Source organism: Eutrigla gurnardus, assembly GCF_963514095.1.
Source record: "Eutrigla gurnardus genome assembly, chromosome: 10".
In the NCBI taxonomy this organism is placed as follows: domain Eukaryota; kingdom Metazoa; phylum Chordata; class Actinopteri; order Perciformes; family Triglidae; genus Eutrigla; species Eutrigla gurnardus.
Window position 1 is genome coordinate 16,230,274 of NC_139924.1, and position 14,191 is coordinate 16,244,464.

The 14,191-nt window shown below is 40.5% G+C and overlaps 1 protein-coding gene across 1 annotated transcript in view; it reads left to right on the forward strand.

Moving 5' to 3' along the window:
- Window positions 1–1,973: 1,973 nt before the first annotated feature.
- Window positions 1,974–14,191, forward strand: part of myo7aa (myosin VIIAa) — a 28,477-nt gene continuing 16,259 nt past the window's right edge. The window contains exons 1-20 of the mRNA XM_084018778.1: window positions 1,974–2,086; window positions 2,222–2,374; window positions 3,804–3,988; window positions 4,164–4,285; window positions 4,439–4,581; window positions 4,913–5,026; window positions 6,079–6,147; window positions 6,270–6,354; window positions 6,431–6,507; window positions 7,309–7,428; window positions 7,713–7,855; window positions 8,065–8,275; window positions 8,359–8,494; window positions 8,651–8,757; window positions 9,476–9,613; window positions 10,687–10,845; window positions 11,669–11,761; window positions 12,965–13,059; window positions 13,166–13,250; window positions 13,404–13,622. Of these exons, the coding sequence (XP_083874904.1) occupies window positions 2,264–2,374; window positions 3,804–3,988; window positions 4,164–4,285; window positions 4,439–4,581; window positions 4,913–5,026; window positions 6,079–6,147; window positions 6,270–6,354; window positions 6,431–6,507; window positions 7,309–7,428; window positions 7,713–7,855; window positions 8,065–8,275; window positions 8,359–8,494; window positions 8,651–8,757; window positions 9,476–9,613; window positions 10,687–10,845; window positions 11,669–11,761; window positions 12,965–13,059; window positions 13,166–13,250; window positions 13,404–13,622 (2,412 nt within the window). The 5' untranslated portion in view covers window positions 1,974–2,086; window positions 2,222–2,263. The remainder of the gene's footprint in view (window positions 2,087–2,221; window positions 2,375–3,803; window positions 3,989–4,163; window positions 4,286–4,438; window positions 4,582–4,912; window positions 5,027–6,078; window positions 6,148–6,269; window positions 6,355–6,430; window positions 6,508–7,308; window positions 7,429–7,712; window positions 7,856–8,064; window positions 8,276–8,358; window positions 8,495–8,650; window positions 8,758–9,475; window positions 9,614–10,686; window positions 10,846–11,668; window positions 11,762–12,964; window positions 13,060–13,165; window positions 13,251–13,403; window positions 13,623–14,191) is intronic.

Sequence of the window (14,191 nt, forward strand, 5' to 3'; positions counted from 1 at the left end):
TTATATTTCTGTGTGGCCTGATACCTGTGTGTGTGTGTGTGTGTGTGTGTGTGTGTGTGTGTGTGTGTGTGTGTGTGTGTGTGTGTGTGTGTGTGTGTGTGTGTGTGTGTGTGTGTGTGTCAGAGAGAAAGAGATTATTATAATTTTTTTAAATAATAATTATGAATGTGGTTTTCTGTTTTCAATCAGTTCGGAGTCATGATTCATAGTTGTATATCTGAAAACAGTGTTTAAGTGTGTGTGTGTGTGTGTGTGTGTGTGTGTGTCTGTGTGTGTGTGTGTGTGTGTGTGTGTGTGTGTGTGTGTGTGTGTGTGTGTGTGTGTGTTACAAACCTTGGCACAGAGGCAACATTTTTTGGCAACGTTTGTGAGCAACAAAAGCCAACTCTATTGTACCTCAAAGCAATACTTAGACATTTTGGATAATGTGTTCATTCTTGCCAAGAGCTTATCGCGATGATTGATATTATTCTACAGCCAGTAGCCGGTTAGCTTAGCTTAGCTTATATATATATATACTTCTCTACATGAATTTGAGTTGCTTTAGTTGCTTGTTTTTTTGCAGATTCAGATTAATATAACATAATATAATCAACCATTGATACATGAACTGATTTTTTTTTTCGTATTATAATCAGCCGACCTTTACCAGCTTCAACATTAAGATGATTAATGCATCCTTGTTTATAATCCAGTAGTATAATACATATGATTCTCGAGTGAGATACTAAAGAAAGGTGAATCTGAAAAGTTTGTACATAAAATTCACAAACTTATGTTAGTACTGCAGCATATTAAACTGCTCCTATAGTGATCTTTATGATCAATATTTTCTAAACACTAAAATAATCTGCCAATTTATGTCTAAAACACTGTTTCTGTACTAGTGCGGTTGGCTGTTTATCTTTAATGTTAGCATGTCAAACAGCTAACTCTGCTACTGATAAACAGGAGCTGTGCATTTAGCTTTGTGGAATTGTTTGGATCATTCAGCATATGGACAGGTGTGAAGTGGAATATGCTACAGGAGTGACTTGGAGGTGTTTTGATACCTTGATCCCTTAGATACGAGGGTAGCATCCGATTAATTAATCGTTTCCATACGTGAAAAATATGATGTGGATATCAGAAGTGTAACGGGCTCTTTCATGGCTCGTGCTATAACCTTCCACCAAGTTTCATGAATATCAGCCGGTACTTTCCCCCTAAATCCTGCTGACAAACAAAACTTAATGCTGTATTTTCTCACCATCTGGATGAAAAATATATATCAACCAATGCGCAGTAAAGAGGATTAGGAACATGTGTCTTAAGTTTTGTATGTTTTTGTACAAGACTAGGAAGAAAATTAAATTGATGTACAATAATACTATCTGACAGTATAAACAAATATCATTCACCATCCGTACTAACCCTTCTTTCCTCTCCCAACTGTCTGATTAGATGACCTGCCTGTCCACCTCAACACTTTACTGGTACACATTTTGGCCTTTTTCCTTTCCAGAAGCTTCTAATCCAAGTTGGACTGTCGATCTGGCCAGGAGATCATCTGGGTCTCATTTCACCCTTTTCAGACTGCACAATTTTTTATTTTAGAATTAATTTACTTACCGAGTCTTAATGTAACTGCTTTAATAAACGTAGCGGAGGAAGTAAATGTCAGAGAGAGGCCTAGAAATGAAGCCTTGTTTAACCCACAGTCTGGTTGGGGTTACAGGGGGTCACATGTCTCCAGACTGCATTAAACCGGGTCTCGGTGCAGTGTGGAAACGGGCGAGACAAGCATGGGTTCTAATCACGGGTCTGATCAAATTGCATGCTGTAATAAAGGCACGGTTCCTTTCTGGTTCTGAGTTTTCATCCAATCGTCAATCTGTTATGTCAACTTTGATTTAAAATAATGATCCTTTCTGATGGAGATTCAACTAAATGATGATACTGGTTTGGAGTTTAATTTTTGATTTCTTTGCAGGGCGACTATGTCTGGTTGGACTTAAAGACCGGTCGGGAGTTTGAGGTGCCGGTCGGCGCAGTGGTCAAACTCTGTGACTCGGGACAGATCCAAGTGCTGGATGATGAAGGCAACGTACGCTACATTCAGTGGGGGGAGCATGCTAGACTGTGTCTGAAATCCCCCTATACTGCTCCTGTACTGTATGTCATACATTGATTTGATTTGATTGTCCAAAATCTCAAATGTCCTCCCCTCCCACCACACCAGGAGCACTGGATATCCCCCCAGAATGCCACCAACATCAAGCCAATGCATCCCACCTCCATCCATGGTGTGGAGGACATGATCCGCCTGGGAGACCTCAACGAAGCTGGCATCCTCCGCAACCTGCTCATCAGATACAGAGAGAAACTCATATATGTGAGTATTACTGCAGTACTGTCCGTTTACTACCTGCTACTACAACCTGCTCACCAGATACAGAGAGCTTTTTAAACCTTTATCTGGGGATTACACTCTGAGTATTATCGCACAAATCCAACCTCAGACATCTGCTGTTGGCCTTTCTTTCTGCTCTCAACTCAGTTTCTTGCTTCTTTATTCTCTATTCTCCATTCCCTCTCTTTCCTGTCTCCTCTGAAGACAAACTGTGGTGGCAGGGTAAGTCAGCTGCTGCATGTCCAGCATGGCTGGAGAGAGATCCAACCTCTGCTGAAAATAATGCACTTAATACATGCGTTTAATGCAACCTCTGCACTGCACGCAGTATATTTCCTATTGAACTGTATCTGTAAACTGCATGTATGTTCCCTGCTTGTCGTCGAATGATTCATGTTTCTGCATCATAACCTCAAAATGGAACAGAAGTCACTGCAATTAAGTAAGTAAGTAATGCAGTCATGTATTATAGAAGATACAGTGTGTAACCTTTATTTATGGTAGAAGCTTTGGAGGTGTCATGTTTTATGGAACTGCTCCTCTCAGCACTCCAGCCTGATAGCATGTTGTTCTGAATCCAACATGGCCGTCCGTTCTCTCATAGCGAACACTGATACTTTCACATTGTCATCCCCCCCCCCCCCCCGACTCTGCAGCATAGAATCTGATGCATTCGCCACATATAATCATTTTATCATTAGATTGGATTTTCATTCCAAAAATAACATGATTTAAAAATAACTGCAGACACTATATGAAGATCGTCCTTGGTCCAGGAATGAGCTGAAAGGAATTATTTGATCTCCAGTATCTCTTATTTTTTATGTATTGATGTGTTACATCATGTGCAATACAAATAATCATCGTTGCAGGTGTAATGTATACTGGTCTGGAGTTCATTTGCAGCCCTTGAGTAGGCTTTCAAATTAAGGTCAGGTAGAAGTAAATGTACTTTAACTCCACCAAATACATCTGTAGCTGTAGTTACTTTACGTAATATTTTGCTGAATATTTTTCAAATAAAACATGAGATCATCTTCTTAAATACAGTACTTACTCGCCTGAAAAGAATATTAGGAATTTAGTTTTATTTTCTCATACAGTTGAAACGTTACGCTGCAATGGCAAGATTAGAAACTGTAAACACTTTATAAAGTAATTGAAAAGATCCACTTTGACCAAATACATAAAGAATGCTGCTCAAACATGCATTGGTGATAATACACCATACATGTGTACGGTTTATGCTCCTTTCCAACTGTCAAAGAAAGTGGTTTGTACAGTCTTTGTAGGTGTAAGGATCTGAAAGCTTCTTCCCTGCTGCTACAACAGCTTCGGTCCAAAACAATCAGAGCCATTTAAATGCCCTAAATCACTGTATCCCTTCCCATCCCTTCCTGTCTGTGTGCAGACGTACACCGGCTCCATCCTGGTGGCCGTCAACCCTTACCAGCTGCTGCCCATCTACACGGCTGACCAGATCCGCCTCTACACCAACAAGAAGATCGGCGAGATGCCGCCGCACATCTTTGCCATTGCTGACAACTGTTACTTCAACATGCAGAGGAACAACCGGGACCAGTGTTGCATCATCAGGTACGAATGACTGAACTATCTTGACACCTTTTAGATTGATTATTTTGCTCTCTGGTAGAGACATTCGCTGTCTTTCAATTGTCTGCTTTCACATCAGGCCTTCTACTGCACATCATATATTCTGTGTGTGTGTGTGTGTGTGTGTGTGTGTGTGTGTGTGTGTGTGACTTGTTAGTGGTGAGTCCGGAGCAGGGAAAACAGAAAGCACCAAACTGATCCTTCAGTTCCTGGCAGCCATCAGCGGCCAACACTCCTGGATAGAACAGCAGGTCCTGGAGGCCAACCCTATACTAGAAGGTAGGAACACACACACACACACACACACACGCGCATACACACACACACACACACACACACACACACACACACACACACACACACACACACACACACACACACTCACACACACACACATGACATCATCACTGCTTTCTATTGTTTGTCTTCCAGCCTTCGGCAACGCGAAAACAATTCGCAATGATAACTCGTCTCGTTTTGGGAAATACATTGACATCCACTTCAACAAGAGAGGAGCCATAGAGGGAGCCAAGATAGAGCAATACCTGCTGGAGAAATCCAGAGTCTGTCGACAGGTACGGCTCATAAAACAGACCTAAAAATTATTTGTTTATTTTGATATCTAGAATATATGTAACATTTTATATTAAATATGTTATCATGTATACTTATTTATACCTATAATTATATAATTCTATGGCACTGGATTTCTTTCATACAAATAGTTGCACAACTGACTTATATAGTCTTAGTATCGCATATATTGCACGTTTTTTAAAGTAATCTCTCTGTTTTTATTGTTTATCTGTTTTCTTACCTCTCAGCCCGTCTCTGCTGCCGTAACGTGACTGTTGTGTTTTATTTGATGCAATAATGCAACACTTACCTTTCCCTCTGTTGCTGCAGGCCCACGACGAGAGGAACTACCACATCTTCTACTGCATGCTGAAGGGCATGACTCCAGAGGAGAAGAAGAAACTGGGGCTGAGCAAGGCCACCGACTTCACCTACCTGACCATCGTGAGTGAAGTTTCACCTTCATCCTCGTGTTAGCAGCAACCTGTCGGCTGTTGCAGCAGTTGAGACGCTGCCCTTTTCAGTCACTTAATGCTACAGTTGGTAACTTGAATCAAAATATTTTTTGTCATTTTTGCCTATATACCTTTATATAATGAGCTACATATTCAATTACAGATAATTATCGTCATTTTACATAAATGTGTATGTAATTAAGGAACTCATGTTTGATGTAATGAAAAATGTTTCCTAAATTTGGGTTGTGGAATAACAGACAGAATGTTAATGTACACATAAATATAAAAAAAACCCCATCAAAACATTTATCTTAAAACTACAAAGAACAATGTTGAATTATTAGTATGGACATAAACCTTTATATAATGAGCTACATATTTAATTACAGGTAAGTATTGTCATTTTACATACATTTGTATGTAATTAAGGAAAGCAGAACAATACTGTGTAAATATTATAGTAATTCTACTGTACAAATAATTTTCTATTATTGGCATAATTCTTAAAATAAAGGTTGATTATTTAATTTACAGATAATGTCCATCATTTTATAGTTTTGTGTACAATTTAAAAAAAAAAGAAAACATTTTGAGTTATTTTCCATTAATTAGGATATTTTTTTTACAGTGTGCCTCTTCTTGCTCTTAATGACATTTGCATGAATATGAATCAAGACTCACTGCATTGCCTATTTCTGGCCCGCAAATGTTTTCAGAAAGATATTTTAGTTACTTATAACTGAGAAAAACACTGAAATGTTACAGTAGAAAAGAAAAATCCTGAACATTTGGGAAACATGTGGGGAAAAACTGTAAATTTGGTAATATTCCTAACAAGATGTTAAAAGTCAGGACATCCCAGCACTCAGCTCGTTAGCTGCACACTAACGAGCTTCATAACAGAGACCACGATTTGGATATATTTTACCCTACAGTCACACCGTGCTCTTTCACCAAAATATAAAAGGACCAAACATGACTAATTCATGATATTGAATATTAGATTACCACAAACTCTCTGTCTCTGTTGCTGCGTAGGGGAACTGCACAGTGTGTGATGGCCGAGACGACTTGAAAGAGTACTCTAACATCCGCTCTGCAATGAAGGTACTGACTAAACCACACACAAGACACATTAGGTGTAACTTTCTTTAAAGTATTCACCTGATGAAGACAATGCTGATTCATCCCCATCAGGATTCACAGCTTCCCTGTGCTCTGTCCTGCAGGTACTAATGTTCACAGATAAAGAGAACTGGGAGATTTCTAAACTGCTGGCTGCTATATTACACATGGGAAACCTCCGATATGAAGGTAACATCAGAAGACAACACAGTTTTTGTACACACATTGTTCTCACTGTGTTACAGTTTGACTTTTTACCCTGCAGCTCGTACCTACGACAACCTGGATGCCTGTGAGGTTGTCCGCAGCCCTCACCTCACCACTGCTGCTACGCTGCTGGAGGTAACACACACACACACACACACACACACACACACACACCTGTTGTGTGTAATGACAGGTTCATCTGTATGTGCTGCAGTATGATTATGGGTTTAGACACTTTAGCTCTGAGGGAGAGCGACGGGCTTTGAAGCCACATAGTGGCCAAATGGAGGAATTACAACTTCCTGGTCCCTCATGTGATGGGGCTCAAAAAGAGACTTTCCCCTGTAGATTTACATTGGGAAAGTACGGAAGAGGATGAGGGCCGCGTGTGAATTTTGTTTTTGAGTTCTGACTTTAAAGTCAGAATTCTGATTTTATTCTCAAAATTCTGAGATAAAAGTCAGAATTCTGACTTTATTCTCAAAATTCTGAGATAAAAGTCAGAATTCTGACTTTATTCTCAGAATTCTGACTTTAATCTCAGAATTTTGACTTTAAAAGTCTTAAAAAAAAGACTTTAAAAGTCAGAATTCTGACTTTATTCTCAGAATTCTGACTTTTATTCTCAGAATTCTGACTTTATTCTCAGAATTCTGACTTTATTCTCAGAATTTTGACTTTAATCTCAGAATTCTGACTTTAAAGTCAGAACTCAAAAACAAAATTCACACGCGGCCCTCATCCTCTCATCAGAGAATTCTGATTTTCCTGGTTAAGACACATAACAGGAAGAAGAGAAGAAAATCCACAGATTGTATTTTTTCATTTCAGCGTGACTTTTAGAAGATGATATGAGATTGAAGGAGATGAAACAGATGAAGATGAATAGGAATGAATGCATTAGTCTCATGTTTTTATTTAATTTTGTGTGTTTAGGTGGACGGTAAGGATCTGATGAACTGTCTGACCAGCCGAACTCTGATCACCAGAGGAGAGACCGTCTCCACCCCACTCAGCATGGAACAAGCTCTGGATGTACGGGACGCTTTCGTTAAGGTGCAACACTTTGAAAACCATCTTTTATTCATCTTTGTTACATAATCAACACACACATCATTCTAGTCATTACGAGCCATCACAGAAGTTAAAAGTGCACCGTAGAGTTTTCTTTTAGACTCATGTGTTGAATGTAGTTCATTTACCAGCGAGAAGTCTTCTCCATGCCTGACTTTCTTGAGTTTCGGGTTCAGAAAGTCTGCAGGGGTTCTTTAAAGTATTGATTGGTGACTTGGCTTCTCTCTCTCTCTTTGTGTGTGTGTGTGTGTGTGTGTGTTTTGCAGGGTATTTATGGCCGTCTGTTTGTGTGGATTGTGGAGAAGATCAATGCGGCCATTTACAAGCCTGCGTCCTCACAGCCCAAAACTCTCAGACGATCCATCGGACTGCTGGACATCTTCGGCTTTGAGAACTTCACTGTCAACAGGTATAACATGTACACACACACACGCACACACACACACACACACACACACACACACACACACACACACACACACACACACACACACACACACACACACACACACACACACCACACACACACACATAAAAACATAAAGACTAATGCATTCAGTCCAGTCCCAGGACTATTCACCTACTTCTCACGTGTTCTTTCTTGTCTCCGTCCGGCAGCTTTGAGCAGCTGTGCATCAACTTCGCCAACGAGAACCTGCAGCAGTTCTTCGTCCGTCACGTCTTCAAGCTGGAGCAGGAGGAGTACAACCTGGAGCACATCAACTGGCAGCACATCGAGTTCACCGACAACCAGGACGCTCTGGACATGATCGCCATCAAACCCATGAACATCATCTCGCTCATTGACGAGGAGAGCAAGTTCCCCAAGGTAACGGGATCACATGGTCACTATTCTCTGACCAACGCTGTCCAGATGTGCTCGAAACAGCGTTGCCTGTGTGTGTCCTGCAGGGCACAGACACCACCATGCTGAACAAGCTGAACTTTCAGCACAAACTCAACACCTACTACATCCCCCCGAAGAACAACCACGAGACCCAGTTTGGCATCCAACACTTCGCCGGAGTGGTTTACTACGAAACAAGAGGTCAGGGTCACTTACATGAACGCATACGATATTTAATGTCTCCTTCTATGACTATTGATTTATGTTATCATTATTTATTATTATCACTCGTGTGTGTGTGTGTGTGTGTGTGTGTGTGTGTGTGTGTGTGTGTGTGTGTGTGTGTGTGTCCTGCAGGCTTCCTGGAGAAGAACAGAGACACTTTATATGGTGACATAATTCAGCTGGTTCACTCGTCCAAAAACAAATTCATCAAACAGATCTTCCAGGCCGATGTTGCTATGGTAACACACACACACACACACACACACACACACACACACACACACACACACACACACACACACACACACACACACACACACACACACACACACAATATATATATATGTATATCAGAATATCAGATATTAGATATAATAGTAGATATAATAGCACTGACAGGGAACATTTTACTGCATTATCAATACTTCTAATTTTGATACTTCGTTCTTTTACTTACTTACTTAAAGTAAATGATCTGAATACACCTTCCACCACTGGCTGCAACTAACGATCATTTCATTATCGATTAATCTGATCATTTTCGAGATAAATCAATTAAATGTTGGTTTATAAAATGGAAAAAGGGAAAGTGTTTGTTTTATTCAAGTCCAATGAGAAAGATGAGAAAAACAACAACAAATCGTCACATTTATTTAACTGGTGAACTTTCTGTTGACTGACTAATCGATTAATCGATTAATTGACTAATTATTGACATAGATGCTGCCCTCGCTTGAGTTTTAACTGGCATTTAACTGTGAATGTGCAACGTCAGCCAGACAAAAACTTTTATATTTTGAGACAGAAAGAGGAAAAAGGTTAGTGTCAGAGCACAGGAAGAGACAATTTAGTCCTCATTGTTTCTGACCATGACACTTTCTACCCTGTCTCACTTCGTGTGTGTGTGTGTGTGTGTGTGTGTGTGTGTGTGTGTGTGTGTGTGTGTGTGCGTTAAAGGGGGCGGAGACCAGGAAGCGTTCGCCCACACTGAGCAGTCAGTTCAAAAGATCTCTGGAGCTGCTGATGAGAACTCTGAGCGTCTGCCAGCCGTTCTTCGTTCGCTGCATCAAACCCAACGAATACAAGAAGCCCATGGTGAGTGTCTGCACTCTGTTCACAAATAGATTACAATAGAAGAGAACAACTATTCAGGGATTTGAGTTGACAAGCAGCGCAACAGAAACCACTAGGTTGCTAGTTGACTGACTCTGCAGCTGCTGGCAAGCAAAACGTTTCTCAGCCAGATCAGCGTGTTAAAGATGAATTATGAGTTATGTGGGATAGACAAAATAAAAGTAACACATTAAGTATAATGTTAAGTTTATGCCCAGTGACACTTTCACTATAGAGTAGGGTCACATTAAGTAGTTATCATTGATATTTCAAAGGTAGTTGTAAATTAAAGCTAATTAGCATTTAAAGCATTTCATATTTTAAAAATGTTAAACTTAATCTGACAGATGTTTGTGTTAAAGCTCCTTTTTATCAGGTTTGCATGAGTAAAAGTAGAAAGGAAAATTAAAATAATTATTTTCAAGCACAAGAAGTCAGACATTTAATTTATTAGTTATTTGTAACTAGGGAGGTCATCAATAATTATATTTTTTTCATATTACTAAAATGAGGTTGAAGAATAAATGGAATCCATGAAAGGTTTAATATGCCTTCAGTTTTTACATTATTGTTTTCCTCCATGAAAGATCAAATCAATACTGCCCTGTTTTCAATACGTTTTCTTCGGCATGAACCTTCAGAGATTTCTCTTTGATTAATCAGACGGTGAATGTTTTCTCATTAATAACGCCTGTGGACTTTGTTCATTACTAAATATTCATTACGAGTTGTTATCTTTAACAAAACAAGTGAAGATGTTCCAAGTCCATCAATAGCAAGATGGAAAATAACACATAAATACAGTTATATAAGGAAGTTTCAGCCAGAGGTTCAGAAAATGTGTTTTTTTTCTCAAACCGCCCGGTGAACGCGGTTTCAAAGCAGAGAAAAGTCTCGATGAATTAAATAAAGTCCTTGAATTTAAACTCCTCAAAAGACAACCTCATCAGGCTAAGCTGTGTGTTAAAAACCCATTTTGAGAAAACACCTGAGGTTTCACCTTATGTTGAAGGTCAGTAAACTCCCGCTTCCTGTCACAGTGTTTGTGTCTGTAGTTGTTTGACAGGGAGCTGTGTGTGCGTCAGCTGAGGTACTCTGGTATGATGGAGACCATTCGTATCCGCCGGGCAGGATATCCTATCCGCTACACATTTGTGGAGTTTGTTGACCGCTACCGGGTGCTCATGCCTGGAGTCAAACCGGCCTACAAACAGGTAGAGTGTAACTGCAGGTGTGTGTTGTTGTTGTTTAATTATCCCAAATATTAGAGTAATGTTTTGATGGAAAAAAGGAGGGGTCGACATGTTTTCACAAGAGTGAGATATTGTTTTTGAATGGAGAGTTTACCATAACAGCTGGTCTCACAGAGAGAGTTGTGCTTGTTCTGTGTGTTTTTCTGACGCCTGGAACAGATCGGATCAGATGACACCACATGTGTGACAGTGTTTGGTCACCATGCAGTTTTTTCCCACAATGCTGACAGTGGTCTGTTTTCCTTGGACCCTGACAGGTTTCCTGCTGCCCTCGGCTGCTTTGGAAGTCCTCTGTGTGTGTGTGTGTGTGTGTGTGTGTGCCTGTGCCACTAACTTAGAGTTAGTGTTTGTTAGATTAGATGTATGAAGTGTGTCTGAGACTCAAATTATTAGCCAATTTAATTAAAATTAAATTATATTTTCATCCAGATAGTCATCTTCCCTTCTGAATAAATTGAAATAATGTTGTTGAACTTCAGACTTCAGAACTTCGGCTTGAGCCTGTTTGTGATCAGTGACGGTTTTGGTCACCATGTTAGACGTTATGTGCTAAATATCTACATGTTGCAGGATTAGAATTATATTCTCTATACTAAAAGACCAACATCACATGATAGTCTGTCTCTCAGTACTGACTGACTTCCTGTCTGTGACTCTCAGCTCCAAGCCCATTGGTTCCTCCTCCTCATTTTAAAGTCATCTTACACAAACAGGAGGAAATAGTGCATTTTGTTGGGTACTATTTTCAGCGGTGCATTAATTCATATAATCTCTGGGCCGATAGGAGGACCTGAGGGGAACGTGTCAGAGGATCGCTGAGGCCGTGCTCGGCAGAGACGACGACTGGCAGATGGGGAAGACAAAGATCTTCCTCAAGGTACTCCACTTCTGCTGAATGGCAGTGATACAATGAACGATGAAACAATACAATATGTGGGTGCAACATTTGTATTTATCTTTTATAAAAATCAATAATCTATCAGTGTTATTATGTATGTATCCTCAGTTCTGCTATTTAAATCACCTCCACAAGAACATTTAAAAAAATTTACTTTGCTGTATTGATAGATCTTTATTGTCTTGAGTGCCGATAATCGATATCTGTGTGTGTGAATATGTGTGTGTGAATGTGTGTGAATATGTGTGTGTGAATGTGTGTGAATATGTGTGTGTTTTTGTTTCCTGCCCAGTGAGGGCCGATATTGTCCAGAGGTCACTGGTAAAGCACATCCATTGTGCTGGTTGCCATGGTGACACTGTCACCTCTTTCTCCAGAGGTTGAGAGAACATATCAGCTGATGATGGTTTAGGCCCAGCACTTTGTTTTCACAGTGTGTGTGGCTCCCGTTGAAGCGATGTCTGTCTGCAGCGGGTTTTGTTTATAATCTGATCGGGCGACGACGTGTTCACACACCAAATACGACGGACAGTATTTTATACTCTGAAGCTTCGTCTTTATCTTTCATTTGGTTTTATTATTGGCCTCTTGTTTTCTCATAACATGTAGTTTTAATATCTGTGGTTATTAGTTTAAACCTGAAGGTTAAGGTTTGGCTCTCTTACTGCTCTCTCTCTCCCCGTGTTTCTCTATCTCTACACCACCAGCCTTTAAATACAAACAATGCCCTCACAGGCGTTGGTTTGTGTCAAATGTCTTGACTTTTCTGGATTGAAGGCAGTTCTCTATCAGGCCTCACTGCTTGGCTGGACAGGAAGCTGAACAGGAAGTAGAAAGTGCAGGGGGGGCGATGGAGGGGCAGTATCCACACTTCCCCCATCAGGACGGATCACAGGAAGAAGAGATAGAGGGAGATTATGCTCTTTTAGGTGTCGTGTTAGCAAACAGGATAGCTGTCACATTAAAGCATGTCGGGGGAAAGCTGGCCTTTTCAAGAATTTCTTTATTTCTGTATTTTTGAAAATAGTTGTTGGAGATTCAGTAATAATCCAAAATGTTTTGTTTTTTTAAGAACTTCCAGATTTTGTGTAGATACAATATAATTGTTAGCTATTAGACTCTCAGACTATTGAACCGGAGGAGCAGAAAGTGCACTGTTTGAGTTGTCTATCTTCTGTGTAGGATCACCATGACATGCTGCTGGAAATCGAGAGAGACAAGGCCATCACAGACAAGGTCATCCTCATCCAGAAGGTGGTTCGAGGGTTCAAGGACAGGTGAGCCTTGAAAAGCTGATTCCAGTCTCATGAATCTGTTCGGTGAAGCTGACCCGCTCTCTAAAACCACTGATTAAAAGTAGACAAATGCATTTTTCCTCATCAGATCGAACTTCCTAAAGATGAGGAAGTCAGCGGTGTTGATCCAGAAGACGTGGAGAGGGTATCACTGTCGGAAGAACTATGGAGCTGTGAGGAGCATCTCTGTGTTTTACACCCGAGCAGATGAACATTCTATCAAAGATCTTGATTATATCAGCATGATTCAGCTCAGCTTAAGTAATTCATTATCATCAGAAAAGGTTGAAAATAAATCTTTTCTTCCTCTCTTGTTTTTCTATCAGATGCGAGCGGGCTTCTCTCGCCTCCAGGCTCTGGTTCGTTCCAGGAAGTTGTGTGCATCGTACCACGTAGCCCGTCAGCGAATCACAGGCTTCCAGGGACGCTGTCGAGGTTTTTTGGTGCGCCGGGCGTTCAGACACCGGCTGTGGGCCGTCATCACCATCCAGGCCCACACCAGAGGCATGATCGCTCGCCGGCTGTACAAGAGGTTAAAGGGAGAGGTAAACACACACACTTCTACTACTAGTCCACCACATTTTGACAGCTATAGTTACTTGATCTTTGATCAAACTCCATCGGGACAGATAGAACAGGATATAATGTCTTATACATGCTTCCACAGCAGCAATACGATGTTCTGTTACATTGGGCCAGCTCAGTTGGTAGAGTTGGTTCCTATGTACTGAGGGCACTGCAGCGGCCCCGGGGTCGGATCCCACCGGAGGCCCTTTCTGCATGTTGTTCCCCTCTCTCTCTCCTTCAAAAATATTATATTATATTGATGTTAGATTTTGAATGCAGGACTTTTACTTGTCTATTGGTACTTTTAGCTAAGTAAATGGTAAGAAAGTAAACTTTATTTATGCTCACTCACTCGTTGAGCCAAGGAGGACGGGTGAACTTTGAATGTTGTGTTTAATACATTTTTTGTTCTCAAGTAATTACTTAACTAATTCCCCCATTTCATGTTACCACTATCTGTCCGTTTGTCCCTGTCCTCTAAACATTCCTTTCCACTTGGATTCAATACAGTTTAAATGTGATTTCACCGAGATGTTAAACAGCCCAG